Genomic DNA, 27687 nt, shown 5'->3' with positions numbered 1-27687 from the left:
TCTCTTCTGCAACCAAATTGTCCGAATACCTGAGAAACTGCTGTTAATTTTCAGGCTAATGACCAGTTTATACCTCTTTTATTATTGTTTTTATTCTTGTTTTACCTCTTTTATTCTTCCTTATTCTAACAAGCTTTTTTTCCTGCCTGTTTACGCCGTTCTAATTACAGATAACATCCCAGTTGTCTATCACTGCTAAACATCTTGGCTTATCTTTTGTAAGATACGCACTTCTGGATTGTTGTGGCAGCAGTTCTCTGCCCTGTTCTGGTTTGTGAATCTCTGTCTTGAATGTTGAAGACATTATCACGTGCAGTTCTTGAAAGAAAGCCCTTGTGCAGTGGCGTTAATACTTTTCTATCTACTGAAAATGCCTTGATTGATGCTTCCTAACATTACATTTGTCTCTTTCATAGCTGAGTCTTACAGACCATACATTCTCCACCTTAGTAATTTCTTATTGATGAGCTCTCAGCTTCTTGCAGGAGTGTTCGCAGTTAGCTCCCTAGTGCAGAATCACAATATTTTTTCGTTCATGTGGGACTCATTTCACATTTCTTGTCACCAAAGAAATCTATTTCTTTTGGGGTAGTTATTGCGATCCTTTTCTGTGTTGGCAATGACACCCCACATCGCTGACTCTCATTAGCCCACTTGTTTATGCTAAGGTTATTAAAGAAAATGCTAAACTAGGTTTGTCCTTGAAAAACTCCAGTAGTCAAGCTCCCTGCTGTCTGACATTCTTCCCCTTAATACTTCTTGTTGCTGTTTTTCCTTCACCCAGCTGCCTACCCACCAGCTACTACTTTCTAAATTGACAAATGGTTTCCACTGGAAATGCTTTAAAGAAGCCCAGCTATATGAGACTGAATTTCTTTTGTCTTTGTCTAAAACATGTCTTGCCATGTCAGCCTGGAGAACTCTTTGAATTTTAGCCCATTTTGCCTTTATGTCCTTGTCACTCATTAACCTTCCTTTCAAAATTTGTTCTAAATTCTCCCATGCTCCTGAGGTCAGACTTACAGGACTGTATTCATTCCCATTACTTTCCTATTCTTAATGCAGGCTTTACGTATACTGTTCTCCGGTCAAATGGTAGCACTTCCAGCCGGATAGACTATTATAAAATTACTTGCTACAAGACCATAGCAGACAATTATTTCTGTGAGGTACCATTGTTATGGAGCTGTGAAAGTGAAAGGTGTAGTTCTGTTTAGCTTTATTTTCTGAAAGGCACTTTAAACCGTGGTGAGATGAGAGAGTTTAGTTATGTGCTATAGGGGTGAGAAATGCTAGGCTGTTTTTTTATTTAGCCTTTAGTCTTTTTGATGTATGCATTAGTTTTCATTTCAGTGACTGTTTACAAAAACAGATCATCTTGGAATAAGAATGGAAACAAAATGAATAATACAGTGGTTTCCATTAAAAAAGGAAAATCAACCATTGTCGTTATATACGAGAAAGGGAAATGACTTTGGTATCTCACTTCTCACCAGCTGAGTTGGTAATAGAAATTGAGAAGCACTGAAATAATGTTCTTAAAGGGCTGTTTTCATTTTGATAGGGCTGTCTTGCATTTTAGCAGTTCTTGAGCAATCATCAACTATCTTGAATGTGACCTGACATGGCAGTACTTGTTATAATCTTTTATTAACATAGGGGGTATGATGATAAATTATGCCAGCTATGTATTCATTCACAAATTGTGGTCAGCAGAATGTAGTCCCCATATCAGTCTAATTTAATGACTCTGATGGGAAATATATTTTTTTTCTTTTTCTTTTTTTTTTTTCTCTTCTTTGCTTGATGGTAATCTTAGAAAGGCAGAATGTCAACTTCTGAATTGAGATTTGGATGGTATTTGGACAAGGCCTGTTCTCCTTTTAAGAAAAGAGCTGTGAAGTTTTTAATAGACCCTAGTGAGGGGTGGCGGGGAGCACTGCCTTACATTCATTTGTGTCACAGCGCCAGTACCTCAGTGTCCCCTAGAATTAGGTGGGGAATTGCCGTTCACGCAGTGATGCGGAAAGGAGAACGTGTAGTGTTGAGTCACTGGTAGCCCATCCGTGAAGGTGTCTGGTCATAAGCTGACATCAGGGAACTTGCCGCCAGATGGTCCAACTGTTGGATGTTCTTTGGTTTTATTCCATCTTACTTTTTAGTTTTCAGTTTGCTGCATGTGAATTTCATGGATGATGGGATCTGTTTATGACGCAGTCTGACTTATTTCAGCTGAACTATGTACATGAATAGAGTAAGCAAAATTTGGCCCATTTTGGTTCATCTTCTTGTGCCTTATATAAATGGCCTTGGGCCAGAGAGTTTCCACATCTGAAAAAGAGGCCAGATGAGCATTTGGTTGTTTCCCAAGAAAATCCCAAAAACGGTTATCAACTGGATTGCGTTGCGTGATCAATTCTGGAATAATAAGCATTTCTAAGAGAAATGTATAGGCTTTGTGTAGAAACTCAGTGAAAAAATATGATTTGTAATAACTTCTCAGCCCCCAATTTTGCATTGATGGCAGATAATAAATAGTAGAAGAATGTTTCTTGGCTTTGTTGCTACTGTATAATGCAGAGCTCGTGCACATATTTAATACATTTTTAAGTAAAAGAGGCAGTTTGGTAAATGGGTGGCCTGGTATTGCAATCACCACACAGAATGGACAGCTGTACTATCATTTCCCCATCAATAACATAGGGTTTACATTCGCATCAGATGCTAATGTAAATGTCTTTACATTTTCCGTTTGCTTGGGTATAAAATGATTTGGGTAATGGATTCTTTATTGCACTATGCCTTGTGGCTGTGCAACTGATTTAATCTGATACCTTACCTACTATTTTCTATGGTACATAAGAGAATTGTATAGTGTAGAAAGCTGTAATTTAATAAAATTTGTGAGACCTTGAAAAGGTATTTTGCCTTCCAGGGATTTCCAACTCAATTTAAATATTTGCATGGCTTTGCAGCTAAGTGTTGACAGGGATGTGTAGCTTCTTATCCATTGGGGTATTGCACCTGAGGAGAAAAAGAATAAAAAAAAAGACGTAATCTTTTCTTTAAAATTATTTTTTAAAAATTTCTAATTTCTTGAGGCAGCATCCAAATATTCATGTTTGTATTTCCCCCTGAGAGGCAACCAGCCATTACATGTTTCTTGTCTGGATCCCATACTTCATTTATGGATATTCACAAGTTCTCTAGTAATAAGCAAAATGGAGACTAATTGCCTGTAGACCTTGTAGCCTTTGTGTAGAACCTGAAAACAATGTAAAGTGCAAGGAAGTGTTAGCACTAAGCATCCCAAAAATGTACTGTAGTGTTGCACTCTGGTAAGTACCTAACAGCCCAGATAAGCTTCATATTGTGATGTTACACTTGTCTTGCTTCTCTTAGGACTAAAGAGCTGTCAATGGGTTGCAATTCCTTTTGGTATTATAATATATTGTTGCAAAAAGAAATCTGGTAAGCATAACTGAAGGATGTTGCATGTAGAGATGAACTTACCCTTCTATATAAATCTTTCTCTGCAGTTCTTTTTTCAAACCAGTTATAGGAGGGAAGGATTTTCTGAAAAACCTAAGTGACATAAGATCGCAGTTTTCATTCAGAAGCAATTTGTAAGTCTGAATTATTTAAAAAAAAAAAACCAAACAAATTCCAGGTGCACTTTCATAAAACTCATGAGAACTGGTTCTTTATCTGCTTAGCCTTTTACGGGCAGTATGGTGAGTTGTCTTTTTCCCTAAATCCCAGGTTCTTCAGTTGTGCGCCAGCTGGTTGGCAGCTGAAACTTTTGGGTTTCTGACTTGTGCCACCTCATGAGCCTGAATTCCCAGAGTTGCTAAGCTTGCAGCACCTCAGTGCTTCAGTTCCTGCACTCCTTAGCTGCAGAGTAGTCTAGCAGCATTGACTTACTTGAAAGGAAATCCTGAAATTCCTGTTTGGTAGGAAACACAGATCATTTAAATTTTTATTCCTTTCGGGAACAAATGTTCCCTAGCTATGTTCCAAAGGTTGGTATTGTTTGTGGAGTAGAAACATGAGAATTCCTGCCCAGCTGTGCTCTGGAGTCCCGTAGATGACTTTTGGAAATCCCACGCTGAGATTTTGGCTGCATTCAGAAAGGATCACAAGTTAGGGAGCAGTTATTGCCAAGTTTTCTGTGGCAAGAAGGAGAATAATGTATTGATGAGTTAAAGTTGAACTTTTGCTTCATTTTACCATTTGTAATCATTATTATTGCCTACACTAGAATAATTCTCAGAGTTTGGCCTACGGCTACAACTATTCTGTTCCATCTGTTGCAGAGATGCAAATTTAAACAGGCAGAGAAATACCATCCCAACTCGATCCATGTATTACTACATCAAGGCAATATTTGCCACTTTTCGGTATAAGAATATTTACTTTGGAATAAAGGTTTTCTATATCTGCTCATCTCAGGTGATTTCATGGCTCCTTCTCATAACACGTCTATTCAGTGCTTCGGAAGAAACAACAGAGTGGCAGGTGGTGTAGTGCAGAGAAGGCTCTTGTGCCTGCTGATGCATTCGCTGTATCAAATAAACCTCCACTGATTTTACTAATACAGTGGTACAATGATAGAAACTGCCTAAGGCCCTTTCTGTTCCTTTGGAGTAATGGTAGCATTGGTGGGACCTTGCAACAGCGGAGCAGTAGGGAGAAAATGACAGGCAGATAAGGTAGTAGCTGCTGCTTACTAAGTAGAATAGCAAAAGACAGCAGGTGCCTTGTGTTCTGTGTTTCCAGTTTGGTAACTGCAATACTTCAAGTGTTGTGGCTGTGTGAATAAAATGTTAGCATCAATTTGAAAGATGTTTTAGATCATACCTCTTCAATGTTCAGCGTAAAAGCTAAAGGGACAAGATCCACATTCTTTCACTTCTATGTGCCCTTCCTTCCTTCGCTGTCCTTACTAATAATTTCTTTATCTCTCCCGCCCTCCCTTTTTAAGCAACCTGTCACACCTCCATTGTTTCTTCTATCCCTTTCTGCTAGGGATATTGTATTCTCTTCCTACGGCTGTTAAAGTGATGCGCCTTAAATCTTCCTTACAATGTTGTTCTGCCTGTTGGAAAGCAAAGCATCGACTGTGGATATAATGCAGTTTTGTTTGAAGTGGTAATTAAATAAGAAGCAGTATATTCGGAGGCAGAGTTGCCAAGTGCCTAAGAAGGGAGTGGAAATCTTAATCTTTTCATGGTCTTCTACCACCATTTGCTTAGGAAAGTAGAAGGCATGCGATATCTACCATTGGGAAAGAAGTTCTAAACAGTGTTGGTTTCCATCTAAGCTCCCATTTGCAGCCCATTACAGAAAGCATGAGCCTCAAAAGCCTCTTTGACTTCAGTTCCCAATGAAGCTCACATTCGATTATTTCTGTTTTCCAGTTTCTTTGGCACCTCAGCATCAGTCCTGCCTCCACCTCACACGATTTTAAGATCCTGTTCAATAGGCAGAGCAAGTATAAACACGATTCTGTACTCCAGTTATCCAGAGAAGGGGAGGGGGAGTGTGGGAGGAAAAAAACGTGGAAATGCACAACATGCTCAGTGAGGTGTTTGAACAAGACAGAGAACTTTTCTTTAAATTTGGAGTGTTGCCCTAACTTTGAAATTCTTCACTCTCTGCTCTATTCTGACTAGCCCTGGGTCCTTTCCTTTCGTTTTTCCCTTCCCAGCCTACATTCCCCTCCCTCCACAAGCACTGCTGACTCTGCTGCCTCCTGCTTCTCCCTTGCCTACGCTCTCAGAGTATCATTGGCTCCATGCCTTACTCAGCCAGGATAGTGTCACGAATACTGCATACTGTTCAACTGTGCATGTCTGATGTGCAAAGTTTTGAAGTAAATGCTTCTGAAGATAGAAACTGTGGGGGGAATATCACAAACTAGAGTCAAGAAAATTGCTGTGTTTTCTAAAGAGAGAAAACACATTGAAAATAGTCATTTGTAAATGACACATATGCCTGGTGAGTGAATCATATGCAGTGTTCTAAAAACCAGGGTGTATCATGAAAATAATGTAAAATAGGGACCTTGAGATTATCTGTTTAATCCCATCTCCAGGGCAGTTCAGCTGTACCTCAGACATTGCTACCAATGTTTATCTAACCTTTTCAAAGAGATTTCCATTATGGAAATTAAGCAATATCCCTAAGCAGGATATTTAATTTACTGCTGGTTTCTTTTACCTCTCGACATGGAAGACATATTACTTCTTCCTCTTTGCAGCAACACTTCACATACATGTCATACACATGTTAGCTGATTTTTCAGTCTCTCACTTCCTCAGATGGAGGGCATCTCATTCTTTCAGTGTTTGCTCAAAGGGCTCTCTGCTGTCCAGGCATTGCTCATCCTTGTCTTCATGCCTTTAGATTTTAAGTGGCGTACAGTCAGTGGATTTTTTTGAAATCTAAAGTCCTAAACTGAACAAAATACTTTGGAGAAGACTTTATTAGCTCGTAGCACTGTAATGTTTGAGGGTTCCATTTTCTTCTCCCAGCAGTGTGACAGTGTTGATTGATGTTTGGTTTCTGAGCCATTTTCACCCCCCAGGTCCTATTCTGTCTCCTAGCCAGTCGTTTTGCATCCAGTATTTGTGCAGTTGATTGTTGTGACCTTCAGCTTGCTGACAAGATCTGAAGTATAACACTTAGCGTTTGTCTTTACTGAGGCATATCCTATTTATTTCAGACCCCTTTTCCATTTTCTTAGGATTGTTTGGAATTCTAATCCTATTCTCCAGCAGTTTTTGCCCTTTGCAATTTTGTGGTCTGCAAACACAGCAAGTGCATTACTTCATCCAAGGCATTGATGAAATGCCTGTACACTAGGAGTCTCAGTAAGACAAGCTGGTGATAACTATCCTTCACAGTTTTTCAACTAGGAATGTGCCTGCTTATGTTACTCATACTCCCTTTGTTTCACTATGCAAATGGCATCATTGGTAGGTTTTCTAGTAATGGCATAGGAGTTGGGAGTGATGTCAGTTGTGTTGATTGCTACTGATCACCTTGCTGTCTTTTCCTTGTCTATAGATTAAATCCTTGTTGTTCGCTAACCTTGCCAGCAATGACAGGTAGGTGCACTGAAATCTGATTCTCTCTATTCTCCTTTTCCTACTCTGACGAGTCTTTAAGTATCTCTTTGTCTTCCACAAGTCCTTGAAAACTTTTCAAGAAAACTTTTCTTGCCTACTAGGTTGTTGTCATTGCTTATATCAGACTGACACTTCTTACTTATGCTTCCTTGTAATTATTTGCTTGTAGGTGTCAGATAGGGTGCAAGAAAATGTCAACCTTTCAGTTATTATACTGGTTTTAATTACTACCCCCCTCTTATTCAGGAAAGCTGTTCTTTGATAGCTTTCTGAGATGAAGGCAGTTGTTCTTCTTAGCTGTTTGTGATGTGCCTTTTCTATTTTATTCTGGAGTCTTGGGGCCAGGTTCTGACCTAACCTCAGTGCCTCAGTATCTTTGGCTGTCAGGAGACGTGATCTTCAGTCAGAATAAGCCAAGAGCATTTAAACTGTCTTAAGGTAAATCATCATAACTGTGCCCCAGGCCACATTTAGGAGGTGAAGCCATAGTTGCTTTTTGCCCTTTAAGGCAAGCTCAGCAGATATCTGGCTCATCTGGGAAATGAGCTCACTGAGTTTACATGAAATACTTCGTTGACTTAACTTTCTTTCCTTTGAATGTAGTACTTCTTTAAAGTTCTTTGACAAAGTTCTCTTTCTTCCCTTTTACCACACATTACGGGGTGAAAACCTTGCCCCACTGAAATCAGCGTGAGCTTCAGTCAGGTCAGAAATTTCACCCTAGAATTTAAAGTATGGTTATAGTGTGCAAGCCTTCAGTGCTTCGTTTTGCTAAGCTCGCGTTTTATCTCTAACAGCTCTTCAGTCAAAACTAAATAGGGAATAAGGAGAGCAGTGCATATCGTTTTGATTTTTGTACAGACAAAACCAATGTTATACATTTTTTTATGTTTTTAGAACAAGGCCAAGTTCTCTGGAATCTATTTCATTACATGTTAAATAAATTTGGATAAAGAATGGATTTATGTCTCAGTGAACAATCCCGGGAAATCTGAGTTGAATTGATGACCCTGACATTGGCATTACCTTACTCTGCTTTCACTTTTCCATCTGTAAAATGAGGATAATGATACTGGTATTTCTTTAAAGTCCTTGGAGATATTTGGCTGAGAACTTTTGGCTATATTCTACAAGTGACACTTTCCAGAAACCTTTTCAGGCTTCCATTAAAAAAAGAAATGTGTTCAGCTTTTTGTACTGGCACTTAGAGACTTCAGTGTTGCGAGACCTGTGAGATCTCTTCCAAAAATGAGTGATGAGAGATGGACTCTTCTTTTTGCAGCCCTTGGTCTTTGTGCTGACCTAGAGAAGGTTAGTGTGTTGCCTCCCAGCAGAAAAACCCACCAGTGCTGATGCTTCCAGGGAATGAGTGTGACAGTTGTCTTGCACTTAGAAAGTGAAGTTTGTATAGGGCTCTCCTAATAGAGAGGTTGTTTTGGAGTCCCAGTAGAGAGCTAAGTGCCTTTTAGAATATATTTAAATTAATGAAGGGATTAAAGGATGTTGGTGCTTACAGCAGCAGAGAGCTGTTCTTAATGACATAGAATAGTGGTTCAGAGGGGAACAGGTCTGACTAGAGCATTATATAAGAAACAAGGAGAAAAGAAACCAAGTTTACCTGAAGATCAAAAATACTGTGTTTGTAGGAGAGGAAGATAAAGAAACAGAAACCTTATTATGTTGTGGCAGTTTCTGGACTATCAGAGTGAAGATTTTCTAATTATCAGGAGGGGTTTGTTTTTTTAACAGCTGAGGATTTTAAATGAGAGAAGTAGCTGTTACATAATATTTAGCACTGGAACATCCTGAGGCTTTTGTGCGACTCCCTTGGCATGGAGTCAAGTAGGGATAAAGTACTTATGTTTCTATGTTCTTAAAATGTCTTTCTCAACATGCTGAATGGTTCTGGGGTCTCAGGGGAACACTCTAGGCCAGACTGACAGTAGAGTTACATCCTAGGCTGCCATCCCAATGGAAATGGGAAGAAGCAGACAACTTCCATTAGAGGCCACCGTTGAGATTACAGCAGTGTGTCGGAAGTACTGTTGGCTTTCCAAAGAGTAATTGCACATCTCTAGAACATGTCCCACATTGCTGCATGGTAGAAATAGTCAATATTGGCTTGGTGGGGGGAAGGAAAGAGAATTGCATACTGTAAGTGGGAAAAGCTTTAGACCCATATTTCTGTCTTATGGCATAATCTCTGTGAGGGACTTTCTTGTGGAGGACTCTAAAAGCATGTATGCTTCTATTCTCAATGATTTACAGCCTTGTATGTTTTCCAGGTTTAGGATCTAAATTACTATTCTAATATTTTTTTCTGACACACTTCTAAAACCAAGGTTTTTCAAACTTCAGCTGCTTGCTTTGGGAAACCATTCCACTGCCTATTAAATTTTACTGTGAAGCATCTTTATCCCAGTGGTCTGATTTGTCTTAATTTCTTCCTGTTGTGCTTGGATCTTTCTCTCTATTTTAACCTACAAAATTCCTAGCTTCACATCTTCAAGTATTTGTACGTTTTATTTAAGCTGGTTTTGGCCTCTACATTTTAGGTCTCTTGGGGTCTTTGGATGTCTGCCCTGTGAATCCTTGTATTGTTTTCCCACATTAAGATGATTGGCACCGCATGCACAGTCCTAAAATGATCCTTTCCCTGTAGTTATATGTACATCCTCTGCTTATGCCTCTGCTTGTGCAGCCTGACCTCTCGTTTCACACTTTGTTGCCAAAGCAGTTGGCAAATCTGTGTTTCACAAATACCTTTTGGAGGTCGTTTCTGAAAGTTTTTTTGCCCTGCTCTGGTGCCAAAATGCAAGTTAGCTAATTTAAACTCTTAAGGCACGTTAGCATAGAGAAATGATGGAAACCTTTATTCGGTAGTGGAAGGCTTTTAGGTTAGTGGTTGTGCATTCAAAGGTAATTGCAAAGAAGGGAAGGTGGGAAGAGAAGAGTATCTGAGTAATCTCTGCACCTGAGGAAAACCTATGGTAGCCTGTGACTGCTGTAATGAGCCCTGGGGCCACCGGCGGTTGGCATCTTTCTGCTCCTCTGCCTTGTGCTGGAAGGCTGGACCACCACGAAGCAGCTCCACGGTGGGTAGAAGGGTGTAAAGGCCGATTTAAAACTGCAAGTACATTTTGCTCCCTGTCTTTGCCAAGTATTCTGTGGTGAGAGCTAACGATCGGCATCGCTGCCTCCCCACGTGCTGCTTCTGAGCAGGGCGTAGGCCTCAGCTCAAGGGCATGTACCTCATGCAGCCCTTCATAATTGTACAAGTGTGCTGGCCTTGTTACAACGTGTGTTCGCTTTGCTCTTTTTGTACAAGGGTGAATGATCCTGCAGACTGCAAGAGGATAGAGAAATACTTCCTTTTTTTAAATTTCTATCTGACATATTTGCTTATGTTTTTCAAGATGTGTCTTCATTTTATCTCTAGTTGAGATTTCTGCCTTCCTAAGTCCCAGTGTGGCATTTGGCTTTTCTCTTAGGCATTCAGGGTATTTTCCTCGTCTGCATTTCCTTACCCTGTTCCTCGTAGCATTTTCCAGTGACACCATTAGTGAGATATGTAAGGGGGGCTTGTAAGAAAGATAGAGAGACCCTCTTGACCAGGGCCTGTAGTGACAGGATAAGGGGCAACAGTTTTAAACTGAAAGAGAGTAGATTTAGATTGGAGAGAAGGAAGAAATTTTTTTTACGATGAGTGTGGTGAGACACTGGAGCAGGTTGCCCAGAGAAGTTGTGGATGCCCCTTCACTGGAAGTGGACAGGGCTTTAAGCAACCTGACCTAGTGAAAGATGTCACCTCTCACAGCGGGGTTGGACTAGAGGATATCTAAAGGTCCCCCTCCAACCCAAACTTTTCTGTGACTCAGTCTTGATAATAATGTGACGTATTTGATGGGCATGTCATTGTTCACTAGTGTAATGTTTAATGTCCTGTTCAAGTTATCCAAATTCAGTTCCTCCTTCTTTTTCTCAGCCCAGCAAGGCCTGGTCTGAAACTGTCTTGGTACTAATGCTTGATTCATCTGTACAGGCTCTTGCTGCCTCTTCTGTCAGCCTGGGAGGACACTTATGGGAAAGTGCTTATTGCACCTTGGGTTTCTGTCATACTCTTCTGGTTCAGAGGAATGCTTTGTGCTGTGTTTGCTTAGCTAGAAGAAGAAAGCATTTAGATTTCAAACCGTTGGAGTGTGTTCTGTAAACCAGACTTCTTTTTACCTTGCTGCATTACTCTCCTTGATGGCATATTGATTTACTTTACTCAGCCAAGTTGGGCCAGACCCAGCTTTCCACCCAATTAGGTGTTTCAGCCTCTTGCAATTTCACATCTTAAGCAGGGCTCAGACTTGTTCCTCCATCAAGCTCTTTAACTGCAAGCTCTTCCTGTGCATTTCTTTTGGGCTCGTGATGAGCAAACGCGGTGCAGGTATACCTGGAGGCAAAAGTGGTGGGTTCCACCCGCTGACGTTGAACACCTTTCTCAGCAGTGCGTGGGATTCCTGCTCCTGTGGCAGCCTCCTGCTTTCCCGTGCAGCATCGTGCCAACAAACAGGACTTGGGCACAGAGAGGAGTTTGAAAGTTTACCGTACAGGTGCTTGAGTCGTCTGCAGGGTTGTGTTGAGGCTGTGCAGGTATCTTGAGCATAGAAGGTCTTTCCGGCCATTACATTTCTTTCAGAAGGTTTCTTTCTTTCTAACAGCAGCATTGTAGCTTGGTGTTCAGAGTTTGTGCTAATTGTCCAGCCACAGACATTGCAGTTAGGGCAGAATTTCGGATCACTTCTTTAAAAGCAGTTCAGTCTGGTCCAGCGTAATGGTGAAGTTTGCTGAGATGGTTAAGCTGGTCAGAGGATGTGGTTTGAGCTCATTGTTGCCAGAGGGGTTTAACCATCTGAATTGGGTCTGGGTGTCAGATGGGCATGAGAATAAGTGGGACGGGAGATGTGGGAATGGAAGAGTTGAGATGAGTGCAGCACCCCAGCTTTCCCAGACAGCTTTGACTCTGTATCTCCTGAGCTTTTAGCAGCTCTCTGCTGCAGGAAGAGGCAGACCTGCCTTGCTTCTGGCCACTTGCCTCCTGTGTTTTGGCAGCCAACTGATCCCCTTGAGCCCGCTCAGCTCACTAAACCTCCAGAAAATTAACTATTTATAGAACTCTGAGTTTTCTGGCTTTCTCCACAGATCAGCTCAGCACTAGAGCCGGTTCCAGGGGGCGGCAGGGTGTCTCTTTTAGGAGCAAGCCTCAGACTGACCACTGTCCTCTGGAACAACCACCTGTCCTAGCTCCTGCCCTTAGACTGAGGCTTGGTACTTGACCAATGCCTTTTTCTTCTAAACCGAAGAAAAAAATTTTCTCAGGTTTAGCTGCACCTAGATCTCTCCTAGCATAGATGAAGCTCCAGTAAAGTATTACAAAAGCTGCTTTGACATTCATGCTTCCTTTTTGACAGAATAGTTACTGTATTTTTGAGTAACATCTTCAGTGCACACGGCTGTATAATTTACAAATTGCATATTGCTAGCCCAGAACACTACATTTTGTATTCAGATACTGTGATACTTTTTGTGCTGCTTCTTTAGAGCATGAATTTCAGTCTGAGAAATAGTGATGTTTCCCATTAGTGATGTTTTCTGTTGGTCATACAGGACTGTCCTCAGCAGAAGACTGCACTGTAGTTCATACCAGCAATTCAGCTTTTATGCAGTAATAATTAAAAGAAAAAAGTTTCTATTTATTTGCAGGCCAATTATCCTATTTTTTAAGATTGGTCTTCACTGGAAGATAAAATGAAGGGAAATGCAAAAGGAAAATTAAGTCATTAATGTACTCTTTGCTTCTAGCTTTCACTTCATTTGATTGTAAATTGTTTGCAGTGAAATTGCAAATTAGTGGCTTGGGTAAAGCTCTATAAATTCCTTCAATATCAGATTTAAATGAGGAGGAATCGGGCCTCTAACCTTCATGGAGTATAACTATAGCTGGATGCGTTCCTAGGGGCTAATTATCCATTCCTCCATATCATTTGCTTGAACTCTCAATTGCTCACTGTTTAATGCACATTGGGTGGATGCTGGAAAATGCCTAAGAAGATGTGAGATGGAAACTTGGGCAGGGAGATGCTCTCACTCCCAAATACGGATCTCAGAAGACATGCCACATCCCACAGCGGGCTTGTGAATGGGAGCAGCTCCTAAAAACCCATGTTGCTTTCCAAGAGTGGTGCAAAATTTAGAATCCTGAGCTGACAGAGAGAGAGACAAGGGTTACACTGAAAGTAGGTTTTCTACATTTTGTAAGAAGAGCAGGTTGAAATAGCCATCTCTCCTGGAAAGAGAAAATACCATGTGAACTTCACAGTTAGTTGTCTCTGTACCTCTTACCTAGGTACAGAGTAAGCATCCTAGAACGTAGGCAAGCTGAATTTTGGCTTAGTGTGATGTATTACTATTGTCACTTCATTTATTTTATGATTGAAATAATTTCTTCTTGTTTATCACACAGCTAAAAGAGCAATTCTTCTATTCTCAAGCCTCTGAAGCAGCGTCTTCTGTCTCACCTGCATGGCTTTTACCAAAAGCCAAAGTGATAGGAATAACCCTTACGGGCAACGTTCCGAATTCTTAGAGAAGAGACGTGGAGAGAGAGAGATCCTTTTATAGAGGGTCTGTGGGGTGTGTGGTGGCTGTGACTGGCCTAGAGCAAAGCATCGATGGCTAGAGGTGCATCTGTGCGTGCTCAGTTCTAGCCGAGGCTATGGGAAGGGGGTGCTTCAGTGATGCAGAAAATTTAAGCTCCAGTTTGTGTGCATAAATAACTGGATTCAGGTATTAATTAGAGAGCATAATTTGTTTGGAGAGTCGAAGATTAAAGGAACTCTTGTCTTCCTGTCAGAACAATTTTGTCTGCTTTGTGCTGTCTGAAAAATCAAATTGCATAATGGGGGTATTGTGTGGATTTTCCAAGAGCAAATCAGAATATGTCGATAGTAGACTCATGTTTGTTGTTTTTTTTTTTTTTTTTTTTTTTTTTTTTTTTTTTTTTTTTTTTCTTCTCTGGTGCACTCCTTATGTCTATGGAAGAGCTTCTGCTCCCTTTACTGTCAGGTTTGACTGCCTTTGTATGTTTTGTATATTAGCTGTATGGGGTATTAGTCCAGTTGTCAGCGGGAAAGGCTTCTTTACCTCAGGCATTCGAGATGCCATGCTAGTCACGTGTCCTGCTTTTTTGCACTTTGAACTTCTGTCTAATTCTGACTTATTTTCTCTGATGCAATGATCCTTCAGCCTGCAAAGGATAAGCAGCAATGCTCATCTATTGTCAGCTTCGCTCAAGCCGTGGGGAAGTGCAGTAGTTGCTGTTCTGTTCTCTTTGTAAAACAACAGAAGCAGGAGCAAAATGCTTGAATAGAACAAGCAAAAATAAAAACAAAAGTGTGAGGCAGATCCTATTTATCTTTCTCACTGGGTGAAAGCAGCCATATATACAGTCCACGGGTATGGTGTACATAGAGCCTGGGCTGTGTATGCATTTGCAAGGAGAGGTCGTCACCTGCAACTATTAACAGTATAATTAAGCTGAAATGAAACAATGAGATAAAAGATACAGGGATTTGAGTTTTGTTGGTTTGAGGAGTTGTTGTTGGGGGGGGAGTTGTTTATTTGTTTTTAATGCTTTTTGTTCTGCAAAAAACAAGGATGCCTTATCTATGGCTTTGTTGCTTTGGACACAGTTTGTGTTCTTCTTAATATTTGCTTATCCTTTTGAATTGTTATGTTGGTTTAACACTATGCAGAAGCCAAGTCTCAGGGAAGTGCTGGATGTCCCTGTTTCTTTTCAATTGGATATATTGTGTCACTGGAACAGTTAAATCTCACCAGCACTAGGGTAGTAAACCCAGGATGCAGTCACATCGTAGGCTGGCTCCGGAGCTTTTATTGCTTATGCTGTCACTCTGTATTAAGAATTAGTGAGCAATGCACACTGGATTGTTTTAGACGTGGTTTATATATTATTCCTAACATACCCTGACAAAGCGTGCTGCCCCAGCTGCGCTGTGTTGGTAGTACTGGAAGGAATATCAGCCACTGCTGTTAAGTTTGGAATATAGGTTCATTTACATTCCCCAGTTCTTATTTATATATAGCTTTACGAATGTGTTGGTAGTACTGGAAGGAATATCAGCCACTGCTGTTAAGTTTGGAATATAGGTTCATTTACATTCCCCAGTTCTTATTTATATATAGCATATATATACAGGCATCTCTTGGGATGATAGTTTCTATCCAGAGGTGAGTCTGTCTAGGGGCTTGTCACCAGAAGTAACTCTCAAATTCTGCATACATTTAGAAAACCATGTATCTCCCATGTTTCATAAGGAGTATTTTCAAATTCGCCTTTACACACTAGATTTCCTAAGGAGCAAGACAACATATGATTTGTAAAGAAAATACTATATTTTGGCAGAAAGCAGTAGAGAGAACGCTTGATAAGTATTGAATTAGGCAATGCTTGTTGCTCAGTTTTTTGAGAAATTGGTGGTAAACTGGTCTGATCTAATTGCTGTTGGACCATTTGAGTCCTTTGTGGACTGTGCATAGACAATATATTAGATCTTTAATGTGGAAGCAGACAAGTAAATGAATTTTCTGAGTGGTCTGTATTTGCTTCTCATCTGCCTTATGCATCTCCTGTATGTCTTTTATCTCTAGAGTGGTGTGAAAAAGACTCTAGCTCTCCAACTCACATCTTGGGGTGAAGGAGGAGAGAAAAGCTGGCTATGACAGTTCTAAGCAGAGAAGTTAGCAAATGGGGAAAGATGAGGAAGATAAAGACATGTGAAAAATAGGGACGTGAATGGTAAAACATGAAAGGAAAAACATAGGGAAAAGGACAAAGGAGGAAGTGAAACATAAGGAAACTGAAGTGCAAGTGTCAAATAAAAGAGAAAATGAGGGAAGCAAATAGAGGAAAACAGAAAGATTATGTAGTTCTCAAGTCTTTTTTTAAATATGTAAAATCAGAAGTGTTTCAAGATGTGAATGTATATGTATAGAATTGAATATGTAGTTTGAGCCTTTTAAAATATAGGCTGTAATCTTGAATTTTTCTACTTCGGTTGGAGTCCTGTGGGCTTCGTGGAGCCATATCCCACATAGTTATAGTAGCAGATGGCCACATTAGTGATCTCTCCCATACAGGTGCGTTCCTCCCTCTGACGGCTGCTCTGACCGGGCTCGTCCTTATTCTGCCATATGGTCAACAGTGATAAACGGTGAGGTCTCCAGAGGTGGTTCTGCTGGTAAGTGGCTGCCTGTGAACAGGTGAATCCAGACAGATCGGTTATCTGGTTTTGAAATGTAAAAATGTGTGTGAGACTGAAGGGTGGACACAAGGAACATTGTGTTTGGGCTGAAACGGGGTATGTGAAGTGTGGCAGTAGGCAGCAGAATGGTAAAGAGAGGATCTGGTGGGTGCCTAAAGCATGTGCTAAATGGGCAATAGAAACACAAACAGAAAAAAATCAAGAAACCTTCCCCCTGGGGACAACAACATAACATGTTTCTATAAAACTTGTTTGTTTGGGAAAATGTGTATGCTAGTTAATTGAAACATTCACTCCTGTCAACTGAGAATTGACAGGAGGAACAGTAAAGCAGACAAATAGCAACAAACTGTCTGAAGGCACATTTTTGGAGCCCTGTGTAGTCTGCAGCTTTTGAGTTCTTCCTTTTTCCAAACTATAATGTAAAAATTTTAAATTGACAATGAAATCTATCAGGAAACTTAAAAGCAAGTGACAGTTTGAAAAGAGAGGGGGAATGTAGTACTCGGATCTTATGTATATCAGGGTAGAGGAAACATGTTTTATATTGTTTGTGTATTTTTAAAGCTGTGGTATTATTAGAAAGTTATTTCAAACTGAGGAGCTCAAAATAAAACTTCCATGTAGGAGCAGTTGTACTGCTCAGTTTGTCACACTGATATTTACAGCCAACTAATCTGAATCCCTCTGTCCCTTAGATATCGTCAATCCTTTCGAAGGTGTGAGCATCTTCCCACACTGTCAGATTTGAATATTTAACCCAGAGAATGAACTTGAGTTGAAATGCAACTCCTTTGGCAATGGAAACTTCCTTTGAAGTTTTTGGATCTCCTGCATTCCATGTTTCCTGTTTTAAATTAAAAGAACAAAGCACTCTCGAATAGCGCGCTGTAAACACCCTGCGAAGCCTGCGTCTCAGACATCTGGCTGGCTGACGTGAGGAGCCAGACAGGAGGAGGAGGTTGGGGGCATTCCATTCATCTTCCCATCAAACAGCCCGCCCCAGGTAAGAGAAGTTCATCCAATCCAGAGCTAACGTGGTTGGTTGTGTCCTCGATTACAGGGCAGCCAGACGAAAGGCTTCATAAAGCAGCTTCCCCCTATGCTTTGTTGCTGAGGGTGATGCAATACCCTACACTACCCATTGCAGGGCTTACAGTGGTGATCTCTTGGACAGAAAAAGCCTCACGTTCACGGCACCTGCTTTTCTCTGAATTTCATAGGTCATTTCTGATCCAGGTCACATATACCTTCCGTATTTGTTCGCTGTCCCTAGACAATGATCTCTCCCAACTTCCAGGCAACAGGATTGATGATCCTACTTAAACTGTGAAGCTTCTTAGGATGTGCCTGTTTTGCAGACATAGAGACACCCAGGCCAGATGAGGTTTGTGGCATTAAAAGCTTTGTGTCTGAAAAATTACGGAATTGAAATCAACTTGAAACTTATCCAATTGACCAGGTCTAGAATATTATTTCAGTCTGGACTCAGGGTGGAAATTGTTTTAGCAACACTGATGATAGATTTCTCACTCTGGGCTGAATGATGTCTTCTCATCTTCACGTACTACCTTGGAGCATTTGGTGTTAGACTGTTGTTCTGCTGTCCCCATGCAGAAAGTACAGTGTAGATTCCAGCAGCACAGAGATGCAGAAGGCAAATAGCTTAGCCTGTCTTTCGCCAAAACTATTGCTGTCACGTAGGGCTGGTCAAAATCAGCTTGTGAGCAGGGACCAGGGAGTTGAAGTTGGATCTAAGCAAGGCAGAGGTGAGGACAAAGGAGAGGAGAGCTGGAGGATGCCTTTGGCCGAATCTCGGTTGTCCTGTGTAGCGTAAGGTGTAGAAACATTGCTGGGTTCTTCTGGGCTATCAAGCTTTTGAGTGGCAACTTTTGTGATTAATGATTTCTGCCGTCTCTGGTTGCTGGGGAGATTGTGTCCTAGCCTAGTTCTGCTTTTGTGGGACTCTTGTGACCTGTCTGTGCTGGAGCAGTGCAGCGTGTGTGGGCATAAAGCCCTTGGTTCTTAGGCCGCTGCAACCGGGAAGTGCTGCAGCATTTACAACGCTCCGTTTCTGCTCTCTGCGGTACCGCTGCAGCTGCTGGGCTGCTTGGCAGGCTGGGGGATAGGGAGCAGGAGCCTCTCCTGGCTGCCGACTTTTTGGTGACACCTAGTTTGTCAGACTCTCTATCTCAGAAGGGATCTGGAACAGCTTTTATGTTAAAACATCTGTTGTATTTATAAACCTGCACTGGTGCTTGAAGAGATGTCTGAAAAATTGTATATGCCATTTTTAGATGAAGTTTGAAAAACCTGGTGTATAGCATATAGATCATATACTTCATGTGTAATGATAAGCATCATATATCATCATAAAATACTGAACATCCTCCCACAGCTTGTGTATCTTTGCACAATGTTGGGGATCAGGGTTATAGATAAAATGGCAGGAGATGGAAAGAAAATAATATTCCCACTTTCATTGCAGATTCAGTGGTCAGTATGTTTGGATATTATCCTTTAACTAATTAACAGGTGTTTGGTCAGAGTGACTCGTAATTACAGGCAGGTTTTTCTTTTTTATTGTTATAATCTGATTCTTTCACCTATCTAATTATGGAATTTCATTATTTCTTTTTCTGAATGATTCAGGTGTTGACTTGCTGATAGAAAATGTTGGCCAGACTGATAGTGAGAGATTTATATTTCTTTGAAACTGGATTCCATAAGACGATCAGAAACACCTCCCCATAAGCGTGCTGAGAGTTGAAGGCATCTGAACTTCTTCTCTGGCAAGAACTCTGTAGTGGTATGAGATGGATTCTGTTTTTCTGCTGGATGGGAGCTGGTTGCTGATCACGAATCAGGAGAGGGTTTGTTGAAGGTGATGCCCACACTAGCAATTAGTGCTGTGCAGCAGGAGCAGAGCCGTAGTGCCAATCTGCTGGTCCTGAGGACCTCATGGCCACATGAATGTATTTTTGAGGTGTTGGGACTAGGTCTGGTTTGGTCCCACGTGCTCCACTAGTGGCTGGAGTGCCTGGGCTGTGCTCCTGGAGAGCTGCTCCGCTCCAGTCGTAGTTACACCCCGAAGGCATCCCGAGTGTGGGCTTCCAGGCAGCACCGTGCTCTGCTGGGAGAGCTGCTGAGCTGAACTGCAAAGTGGTGTAGACACAGCTGTTAAATGTCTGGTCTTCTCTCTTGAGTTAAGTAAATTGAGACCATAGGAACAGACTCTTGGAGAAAGTGGCAAACACTACTTTGACTTACTGTTAGCTAAAATCAAGGTCCACTAAGAATAATACCTTTAAAAATAAAAACATCTTTTAATGTTGTTGACTTGGCTTCAGATACAGGAGAAAATGAGGAGGCTCTTTCTGGAGTCAAAACAAAAAAATAAAAAAGGGAATCGGCATTAAAACAAGAGGGTAATATGCCAGCAACACTGCTGCAGTTCTCTCTCTGGGATAGCTGCAGATATTTTGACATAGCCTGTGATGAGTAAGCCACTACATTCAACAAGTGTCTGAGTGTTGAGAGCATAAAGCAGTTATAGTCTTAAAGTAGTATTCTTAAATGTTTTTATTTAAAAAAAAACAAAAACCACCCACCCTAAAATCAAAATGTAATTACATGGAATGAAGACGTTTCCTAAATGGTCTTAATTGGTGTGAGTGCTGCCAAACTGAAGACTCCGTACCAAGTGAACTACGCTATGGTGAGTGCATCAACATAAAGGGGGTAATGTGGAAACTGTGAAGAAAAAGTGCTTCAACAGTTTCTTACAAGTGATGTGTTTACTATGGGCCCATTTTAAATGCTGTCACCTTAATAAATCAACAGATTTCTGCTTATTGAGCTACGTTGTTCAGGTGTTTCATAAGCACCATCAACTTCTACAAACCTAAACAGACTTTTCAAGAAATAGAAGTCTTTAGAGCGCTAACACAATTAACTCTGTGACAGTCTGTCATATCTTGTCTTTGCAGCCAGTACAATTTTTTTAAAAACCCTAAATCTGGGATGAAGGCAGCTATAAATGTGGTTCGCTTAAAGGTTCAAGTTATTCTGCATTAATTTGAACATAAGATAGTGTCGGGACTACACTATCAACCGGAAAACTGAATTCTGGTTAAGCACATTTTGCTCCTGGTCATATTGGCTGCTTAGAGTGTACTTAAACACAGCTTGAACTGATTTGGATTTGTTAGTCTTCCTCTTCTGTCATTTCACTCTTCTGCCCCGATTTGTATTCCTGCCCTTCGGCGCAGCGTTACGCAGAAATCTCTCATTCTCCTGCACCGTCAGGCGAGCGCCATTGCTCTTTGAAAACATGTTGTTGCAAATTCTACAAATCATGGGAAAAAAATTACATAATCTTAAAAGCCATTCCTCTGTTCCTGGCATTAAATATTCATATTTCTACCCTTCCCTTTCCATCCGCTCTCCCAAGGAGTTCAGCCCCGATTGACTGTCATCGCGAGGCCGAGTCCTGGCCTGTGTTCTCAGCAGACCAACGTGAAGTCCTGGCAATCCTGCACTGTCATTTTAGGAGAGGATTAGCTCTTTAATTATTTTACGTAAATACTGAGCTGATCATAGCTTTTATATGTCAGTGCTTGCCGCATTTTTTTTTTCCCCTTAAACACCAACTCAATGAACAAATTTTTACAATTTGTAGCTGCTCGGTCATTTTGTATGGCTTTTAATCTCTAGAGTCCAGATGGAAGCAAGATCCTTCAGCATTGCTTGTTTTGCGTAATGTAGGGATTGGAACTGCATTTGAATAGCACAAAGTCAGAGATGGAGAAGTATGTAAATATTTTTCTTTTCCATTCCTGCATTTTCTCTTCTAATGTTTTGGTTTGGTTTTCTTTAACGACTGTTTTCTACAGGAAAAACTGTCACGAACAAGTATGCCCTGACAGAAGTCTCCCACAGAAGAAAACAATGATTTTTGGTCAAGGAGATCTAAGAGAGAAACTGACACTCAAGGGGTAAGTTTCTGAGACAGCTGATGACTTACCTTGGTTTCAGGGCACTGATAAAACTGCTGTTGGACCGATCTGGAATGATGTGGGTTTTTTTTTCTTCTTTGTTAGAGGCTTTGAGTTCTCCTACGATCCTAACTTTGATTTTAGTTGTATTTATGGATTTATGCTCTGCTGTCAGGCTGCAATCAATTGATTGAAATCCATAAACAATAAACATCAGGTTTCAATTTCAGCTGCAGTAACAAGATGCTGTTGGGAGAAGTTTTATGTACTTGAGCAGCTTTTTATAGCTAACTCCCTCCAGAGTCAAATCCTGACATGTTCTTAGCGATGGGAAGCTAATGGCTTTCCTGCATGTTTGTGGAGGCCCATGTGACAAATCCTGTACGGCAACTGCAGGAGAGGACACTCGCCACCTGTTTGGGGACGCCTTACATAAAAAGTCCTGCCACATATTTTAGCATCTCTACCGGTAAGCTGAGCAACTTGACCTGCTTTACCCTCTGTAGGGTATGTGATAGTAAATTAACAACAAGAAATAGAAGGGGGGAAAAAAAAAAAAAGACATGCTAACATGAAAAAACACATTTTATTGCACTTAAGTTATAAGAAAATAAAATTTCTAAGTGAATCAAACCATAGACACAATCCCTTTAAAGGTTGTTTTCCTCCATCATGTCAGGTTGTTACATAACTAAAATTAACCAACTGGAATCTGATTGTTTTAAATCAGACTATAAATAAAACAAAACGAAACAAAAAAAAAAACCAAAAAAAAAAGGAGGAAAAAAGATCGCCTAGGATACAGTGTTAAACCACTTTCACAGTTCAGCTTGAGTTGTGGCTCTTGGAGAATCATAGGATGGTTTAAGTTGGAAGGGACCTTAGAGATCCTCTAGTTCCAACCTCCCCACCGGGGGCAGGGACACCTCCCACTAGACCAGGTTACTCAGATGAATGAGGCAAACCATTTGACTCTTTCAATTCTCATTTTGTTTGCATGTGACATCTTTACAAAAACTTAAGTTTTTGCTCTGTCAGTTCCTCCCAGCAATAACTGTAACAGTTGTTTTTTTCTCAAATACTGTAAAACACTAAGACTGACCAGCAACTTTATTTTCATTTTTGTATTTTATAATATTTTTTAAAAATTTTGTCAGTTTTTTTTTAATGTATGTTCATTCCATTCACCACAGCCCTCACAAAGAAAAATTTCCCCACAGAACAGGCTGCAATAGCTTTGTTCTAAGGAATGTGTTTTAATTTTTGCCCAGAAAAAAGAAAATAAGCTTTGCACACACACTCAATTCTTTATTTGCAGGCAAACTTCACTCTTAATTGTCTGAAACTCTTCCACTCTCAGCCTCTTAGAGGCACAGTTGGCTCAAGTTTCAGTGGCAAAAAGTCTTTTTCTGTAACCAAACTAGAGCAAATTTGGAATTCAGTCTGGGACTAAAACGTCACAGCAGAAAAAAAAAATAAAAAAAAATAATTTGCTTTTCTTTCTTTCATTTAGCAGCATAAATAAGTTTGGCCACTGGGAATACAGTACAGGGGTGGGACAACAATCCCGTAATTGAAGACCTACTTCTAGCACCAGCATTGCGAATTAAATCCATCAGAGGACTCTCAAAACCCAGGACAACTTGCCACCTCAGAGCAACTTATGCGTTGAAGAGTGTAGATGGAAGCAACAGTAAATAGATTAAACAGAGGCTAATACTGTGATTGACATTGGCAATGGTTGGCAAAAAAAAAGAGAGAGGAATAAAAGAAAAAAAAGAAAAAGCTCTGATAAAACTGTACAAAACAATTCACAGTAATATTTTAGCTTTTCCACACCAGGAATGGACTCTTTTGTTTTTGTTTGCTTTTTTTCATTGCAGATGCTCTCTAGTTTTTGAAAGTCAACCAGTGACTGCCCGAGAGGTTGGAAGGGACTGCTGGAGGGCGTCCGGTCCAACCCCCCGCTCGGCGCCGGGCTAAGGGAGAGCGCGTTGCTCGGAGGGGCTGCCGGGACCCGGGGTGGCCCAGGGGCGCACGGGCACACTGCCCTGTGCAGCTTCTTTCAAGATCTTTGTGGTAAAATAACCTGTTAACAAGAACTGTAACAATATATTTTTTTTTTCACCTCCAAATTGCTCAAGGAGCAGTTGGAGGAAAGTAAAGAAATAATTGCACCTGGTTTCATTTCGAAAGTCGTATTTTTGCAAAGCTGCCCCGGTCAAAAGTGTAGCCTTTTTATGTGACGAGACAGCAAATGCCTCTCTTGTCAGTTATAGTTTGTCATCTTTGTCTTCTCCTTCGTAGTCTGTAGGTCTTTAGGATCTGTTGCCCCAAGCCAACATCCTGCACCACCAAGGACAAGGGATTTTTTTCCTTTTTCTTTTTTTTTTTTCTTGTTTTTTCAGGGGGAGGGAAAGGAGAACATCGTCTACACGTTTGGACAAATTCATCTTTCTGCCCGTCACTTCATATCCACGTCAAAGTCCAACACCAGCAGCTTTGTTTCCTCAGTCCCGTTGCGGCTCCCAACCGCACACACCAGCTTTGTGTTAGAAGCTCGGATCCGCCACACGACGCCTCCGCTTCCCCCGCTCTCCAATGTGACTAGATTTCGGATAAATTCACCCGTTTTCAAGTCCCAAAGTTTTACAGTCCCATCATCTGAGCTGGTAATTACAAAGTTCTTGTTGAACTGTAAACAGGTCACAGCACTCTGATGCTTGTTGGGACCTGTAACGGTAAACCAAAATGGTTTTAGTTGTAATTAGAAAGCAATGATGTCAGACAGCACTGCGTATAAAATAACCACCTAGCTATTTGCATACAGCTTTGTCTACCTAGAAGCATTAACTCAGTTTCTGTGCATTAAAAGGTACAGAAGCCTTGCTGTGCTTTCAAAAAGTGAATGCAGGTATAGAAAAATCCTCAAATATTTCCTTCTTTGTTCGAGCGATCTCGGTCTGTTGTGTGCAAACAGCAGGGCAAGTGCACACTTGGACATTCATGAAAATGAACTTAACCATCCGGAATGAGGTGACTGCTGTGAGCGTTTGTCTCCCCGTCCCTTTGAAGTGTTATTATGAGTTTACTCTATCAGTAAATATTGACGGTTATATATTGACGCATAAACATATACTGTTAAAGTAGCAGAGTCTGCTTTATAGGGAAATGTAATTTTCTGCTCCAGGCAGCAATGCTGCATATTTTATATAGGAATGACATTTATTGTGGGGGGGAACAAAACAGTGTGTCCGTGTGCACTGTGTCTGAGTGGCAACTGTCAGAACGGAAACGGAAATCTTTCTCTTACTGAAATGAAGAAAATATCTTCCACTCATTTCTCTTGATTTATTGCAACAGACAGTGTACTTTGCCTCCTGATCCAATTAATCAGTAGGCTTTGAAACATCCAAGTGACCCCTAAATAAATACATTGACTGACTGTTTTGAGATGTCATTTCCTACATATTTCTGTGGCTTATTAGGCTAATATACCCGTAGCAAATTGCTATCAGCCCAGACCATCTGCCTTTCATAATAGGCAAGTGATTTGAATAGATTAGATTAAATACATTTTGTTCTTCTAATTCAGAGAAAGATCATGCAGCTGTCATCAGAAAAATATTTAGGTTGTAACCGGTCCGTGCATTTCTTTGTATAGTTTTTTTCTATAGAATCTGCAGCACAGATTACTGCAGGCAGTTTGATTTCCATGTAATTTAAGCTCACCTTGCAATGTCTGTAAACATTGTCCTGTTTTAATGTCCCAGATTTTGACTGTAGAATCGGCATTCCCAGACACGAGTATATTGTCCTTGAGCTCCATCCCACTCGTCAGAGACTGGTGGCCTGTGAGCGTGTGAATGCAGTTGCCCGTCTCCACATCCCAAACTCGGATGGAAGTGTCAAGAGATCCACTCACCACATGGATACCATCAAACTACAAGAAAGGTAAATCTATTATAAACAATTATATTAGGATCTTGCGATGCTCTGTATGAAGAAGGCTGTTAAGCATTTTATTCACTAAGTGCAACATTAGATACTATACATATTTAGAAGCTGCATTACAAAGAACTCAATCTAAACAGAGATGCCATGTCTGATACCAGAGCAGGTGATTGATTAATGGTCAGTGTCGTAGACATGGTCTAGGAGGTATGTGGTTCAAGGAGAAAGACTCTGGACCGTTGGTTTTTTAAATATTAATACAACGCTTTTAAACACAACAGAATCCTGACTATACTGCAGTGTGCAATAGTAAGAAAATGTAGTTTTCTAAATAATGACATTAACAAGCCAAACCTGCTTTTTCACAAGTTTTGATGGGACTTTAAGCTGGAGAAGGGTAAAAACATTAATCCAGAATCATCTACACAGAAGCCAAAACATAGGAAAATGGAAGGGATGTAATTGAAAAATGCTGGGTTTAGCCATTTTATAATCTTAATTGTGTTCAGTAGGAACTTCAACTTTAGTTATCGTTGGAAAAGGTATACGATCTAATACAGATATCCAAATTCTTGGATTTTCTAGGCATATATATATATATATAAAAATATGTAGAACGTGATCATGGAGAGAAATCAGCTAAGAGATGAGACTTTTGACCAAGAGGACTGAACATGTAGAGAATATAAAGGTGGAAAGCGACTTGATTGATGGTGACAATGACATAAGAGTCCAGAATTCTCAAAAAAGGAAGGAAAAAGAGCAGTAGAATAAAACCAGTGGGCTTCAAGGAGGAATACTTCAATAAATTGAGACTTCCTTCCCATGAGGTTTTTATGTATCTATTCTCAGAGGAGAAGAAGAGTTCAGGAGAGTTGGCACTTTCTTAAAGACACAAACTGTCCTTGTGTGAAGGAAAGATAGGAAGTGTAGTAAATTACCAAGACCCACTTGGCTAAAGCACAAGGAATTGTACAAAAAGTAGAAACTAGATCAATAGATGTGTTTAAAAGAGCACACTGGGACAAAATCAGAAAGGCAGGGCACAAAACAAGATAAAACTAGCAAGAGCCGTTAAGGATGATAAACCCCTATTCTGTTAAAAAAAAAACCAAAACAAAACAAACCCCCAAAAACCACCAAGAGGAAGGCCAAAATAAAAAAAAGCTCATTTATGCTCAGTGGGAAGGAAACACCAAAAGTGAGGCCAGCTATTTAACTTTTTTTTTTGCTTCAGTCCTCTGCCATCTGAGTGTAGGCTCACAGCACTAGCACCACTGACAACTGAGTACAAGCTTTTGCTAGAATGGGAAAAAAACCCACGTAAGGCAAGTTGTTTTAAGGCAATCTCCAAGACATCTGCTGCGGTCTTTGAGAACTCGTGGAAGACAGACAAGACTTCAGAGAGTAAATACAATTCCTTTCCTTATTGAAGGAGATGATGATGGGAGCTGGGGAATGACGATCGGTCAGCCTGACTTCAATTTCCAGAAGGAGCGAACAAATAATCAATCTGGTTGTAGGCCCATAGCAATGCGGTGAGTAGCAGCAAACAGATTTGTGGGAAAATGATCTTAACCAATATGGTATTTTTTTTTCTGTGGCAGAGCAAAAAGCCACGTAAAAAACAGCAGATCTCTCGGTTGTATTTTCTCATAAAGAGGAAGGGAAATTCGATGCAGGGATACTATCCCATTCAAAACTTTGCTCACAGCATTATTAGAGATATCAGAAAGAGTTGGGGGGGGGAAAGTGATATCTGGCATTTAGTTATTTCATTAGGATTTGAGACCACATTTGAAATGGTAGACCTGACCCAAAGCACAGAGTGTAAAAGTCAAGAGAAAATTGTGAAGCTCTGAGCTTGGCAGGGAATGAATGAGGGTCCAGCTGCAGCCCGGGCCGATGGCTGGGCAGGAGGCTTTGTTACAGCAAGGGCCATCTGACACTATTTGTCCATGTGGACTGACTGCTTTCTAATAATGGTAAAGAAAGAACCCAATTAAGGGAACTCAGCTATCTGAGACTGCTGCTTTTTATAAAACCTGCAGAAAACAAACTTCTTAGATCTCTACAATCAAACATGGTTGAGCATGGCACCTAGGTTCAAAAAAATGTACAGAGAGACTGGCACATACAGACTGCTCTTCTGCTGTATATGTTGCATTTCTGGTGAAAATATACTAAAAAAAAAAAACCCCAGACACTCTGGTATCTGAAATGGGGTATGCTATATAAAGCATGTAAAATAACTTTTCACTTCTAGTAAGC

At 40.6% G+C, this 27687-nt stretch overlaps 1 protein-coding gene and 1 long non-coding RNA gene across 5 annotated transcripts in view; one reads left to right on the top strand and one right to left on the bottom strand.

Annotated features, from left to right (window-relative positions):
• The window catches only part of LOC106889538, a 231124-nt gene that overhangs the window by 192511 nt on the left and 10926 nt on the right, over window positions 1–27687 (top strand). For all 3 annotated transcript variants that reach the window (XR_001412356.1, XR_001412358.1, XR_001412357.1), the window contains 6 exons: window positions 16341–16441; window positions 17164–17471; window positions 21361–21462; window positions 23871–24134; window positions 25236–25416; window positions 26852–26954. This is a non-coding gene — a long non-coding RNA (uncharacterized LOC106889538). The remainder of the gene's footprint in view (window positions 1–16340; window positions 16442–17163; window positions 17472–21360; window positions 21463–23870; window positions 24135–25235; window positions 25417–26851; window positions 26955–27687) is intronic.
• The window catches only part of FBXW7 (F-box and WD repeat domain containing 7), a 98905-nt gene continuing 93247 nt past the window's right edge, over window positions 22030–27687 (bottom strand). For both annotated transcript variants that reach the window (XM_014944639.1, XM_014944648.1), the window contains exons 10-11: window positions 25195–25405; window positions 22030–24195 (exon numbers count right to left, since the gene is read on the bottom strand). In XM_014944639.1, coding sequence (XP_014800125.1) covers window positions 23927–24195; window positions 25195–25405 — 480 coding nt within the window. In that variant the 3' untranslated portion in view covers window positions 22030–23926. The remainder of the gene's footprint in view (window positions 24196–25194; window positions 25406–27687) is intronic.

The sequence above is a fragment of the Calidris pugnax genome, unplaced genomic scaffold, assembly GCF_001431845.1.
Source record: "Calidris pugnax isolate Ruff unplaced genomic scaffold, ASM143184v1 scaffold15, whole genome shotgun sequence".
Lineage (NCBI taxonomy): Eukaryota > Metazoa > Chordata > Aves > Charadriiformes > Scolopacidae > Calidris > Calidris pugnax.
The sequence above is the reverse complement of the archived record's forward strand: the minus strand, read 5'-3'. Positions and strand labels throughout refer to the sequence as shown.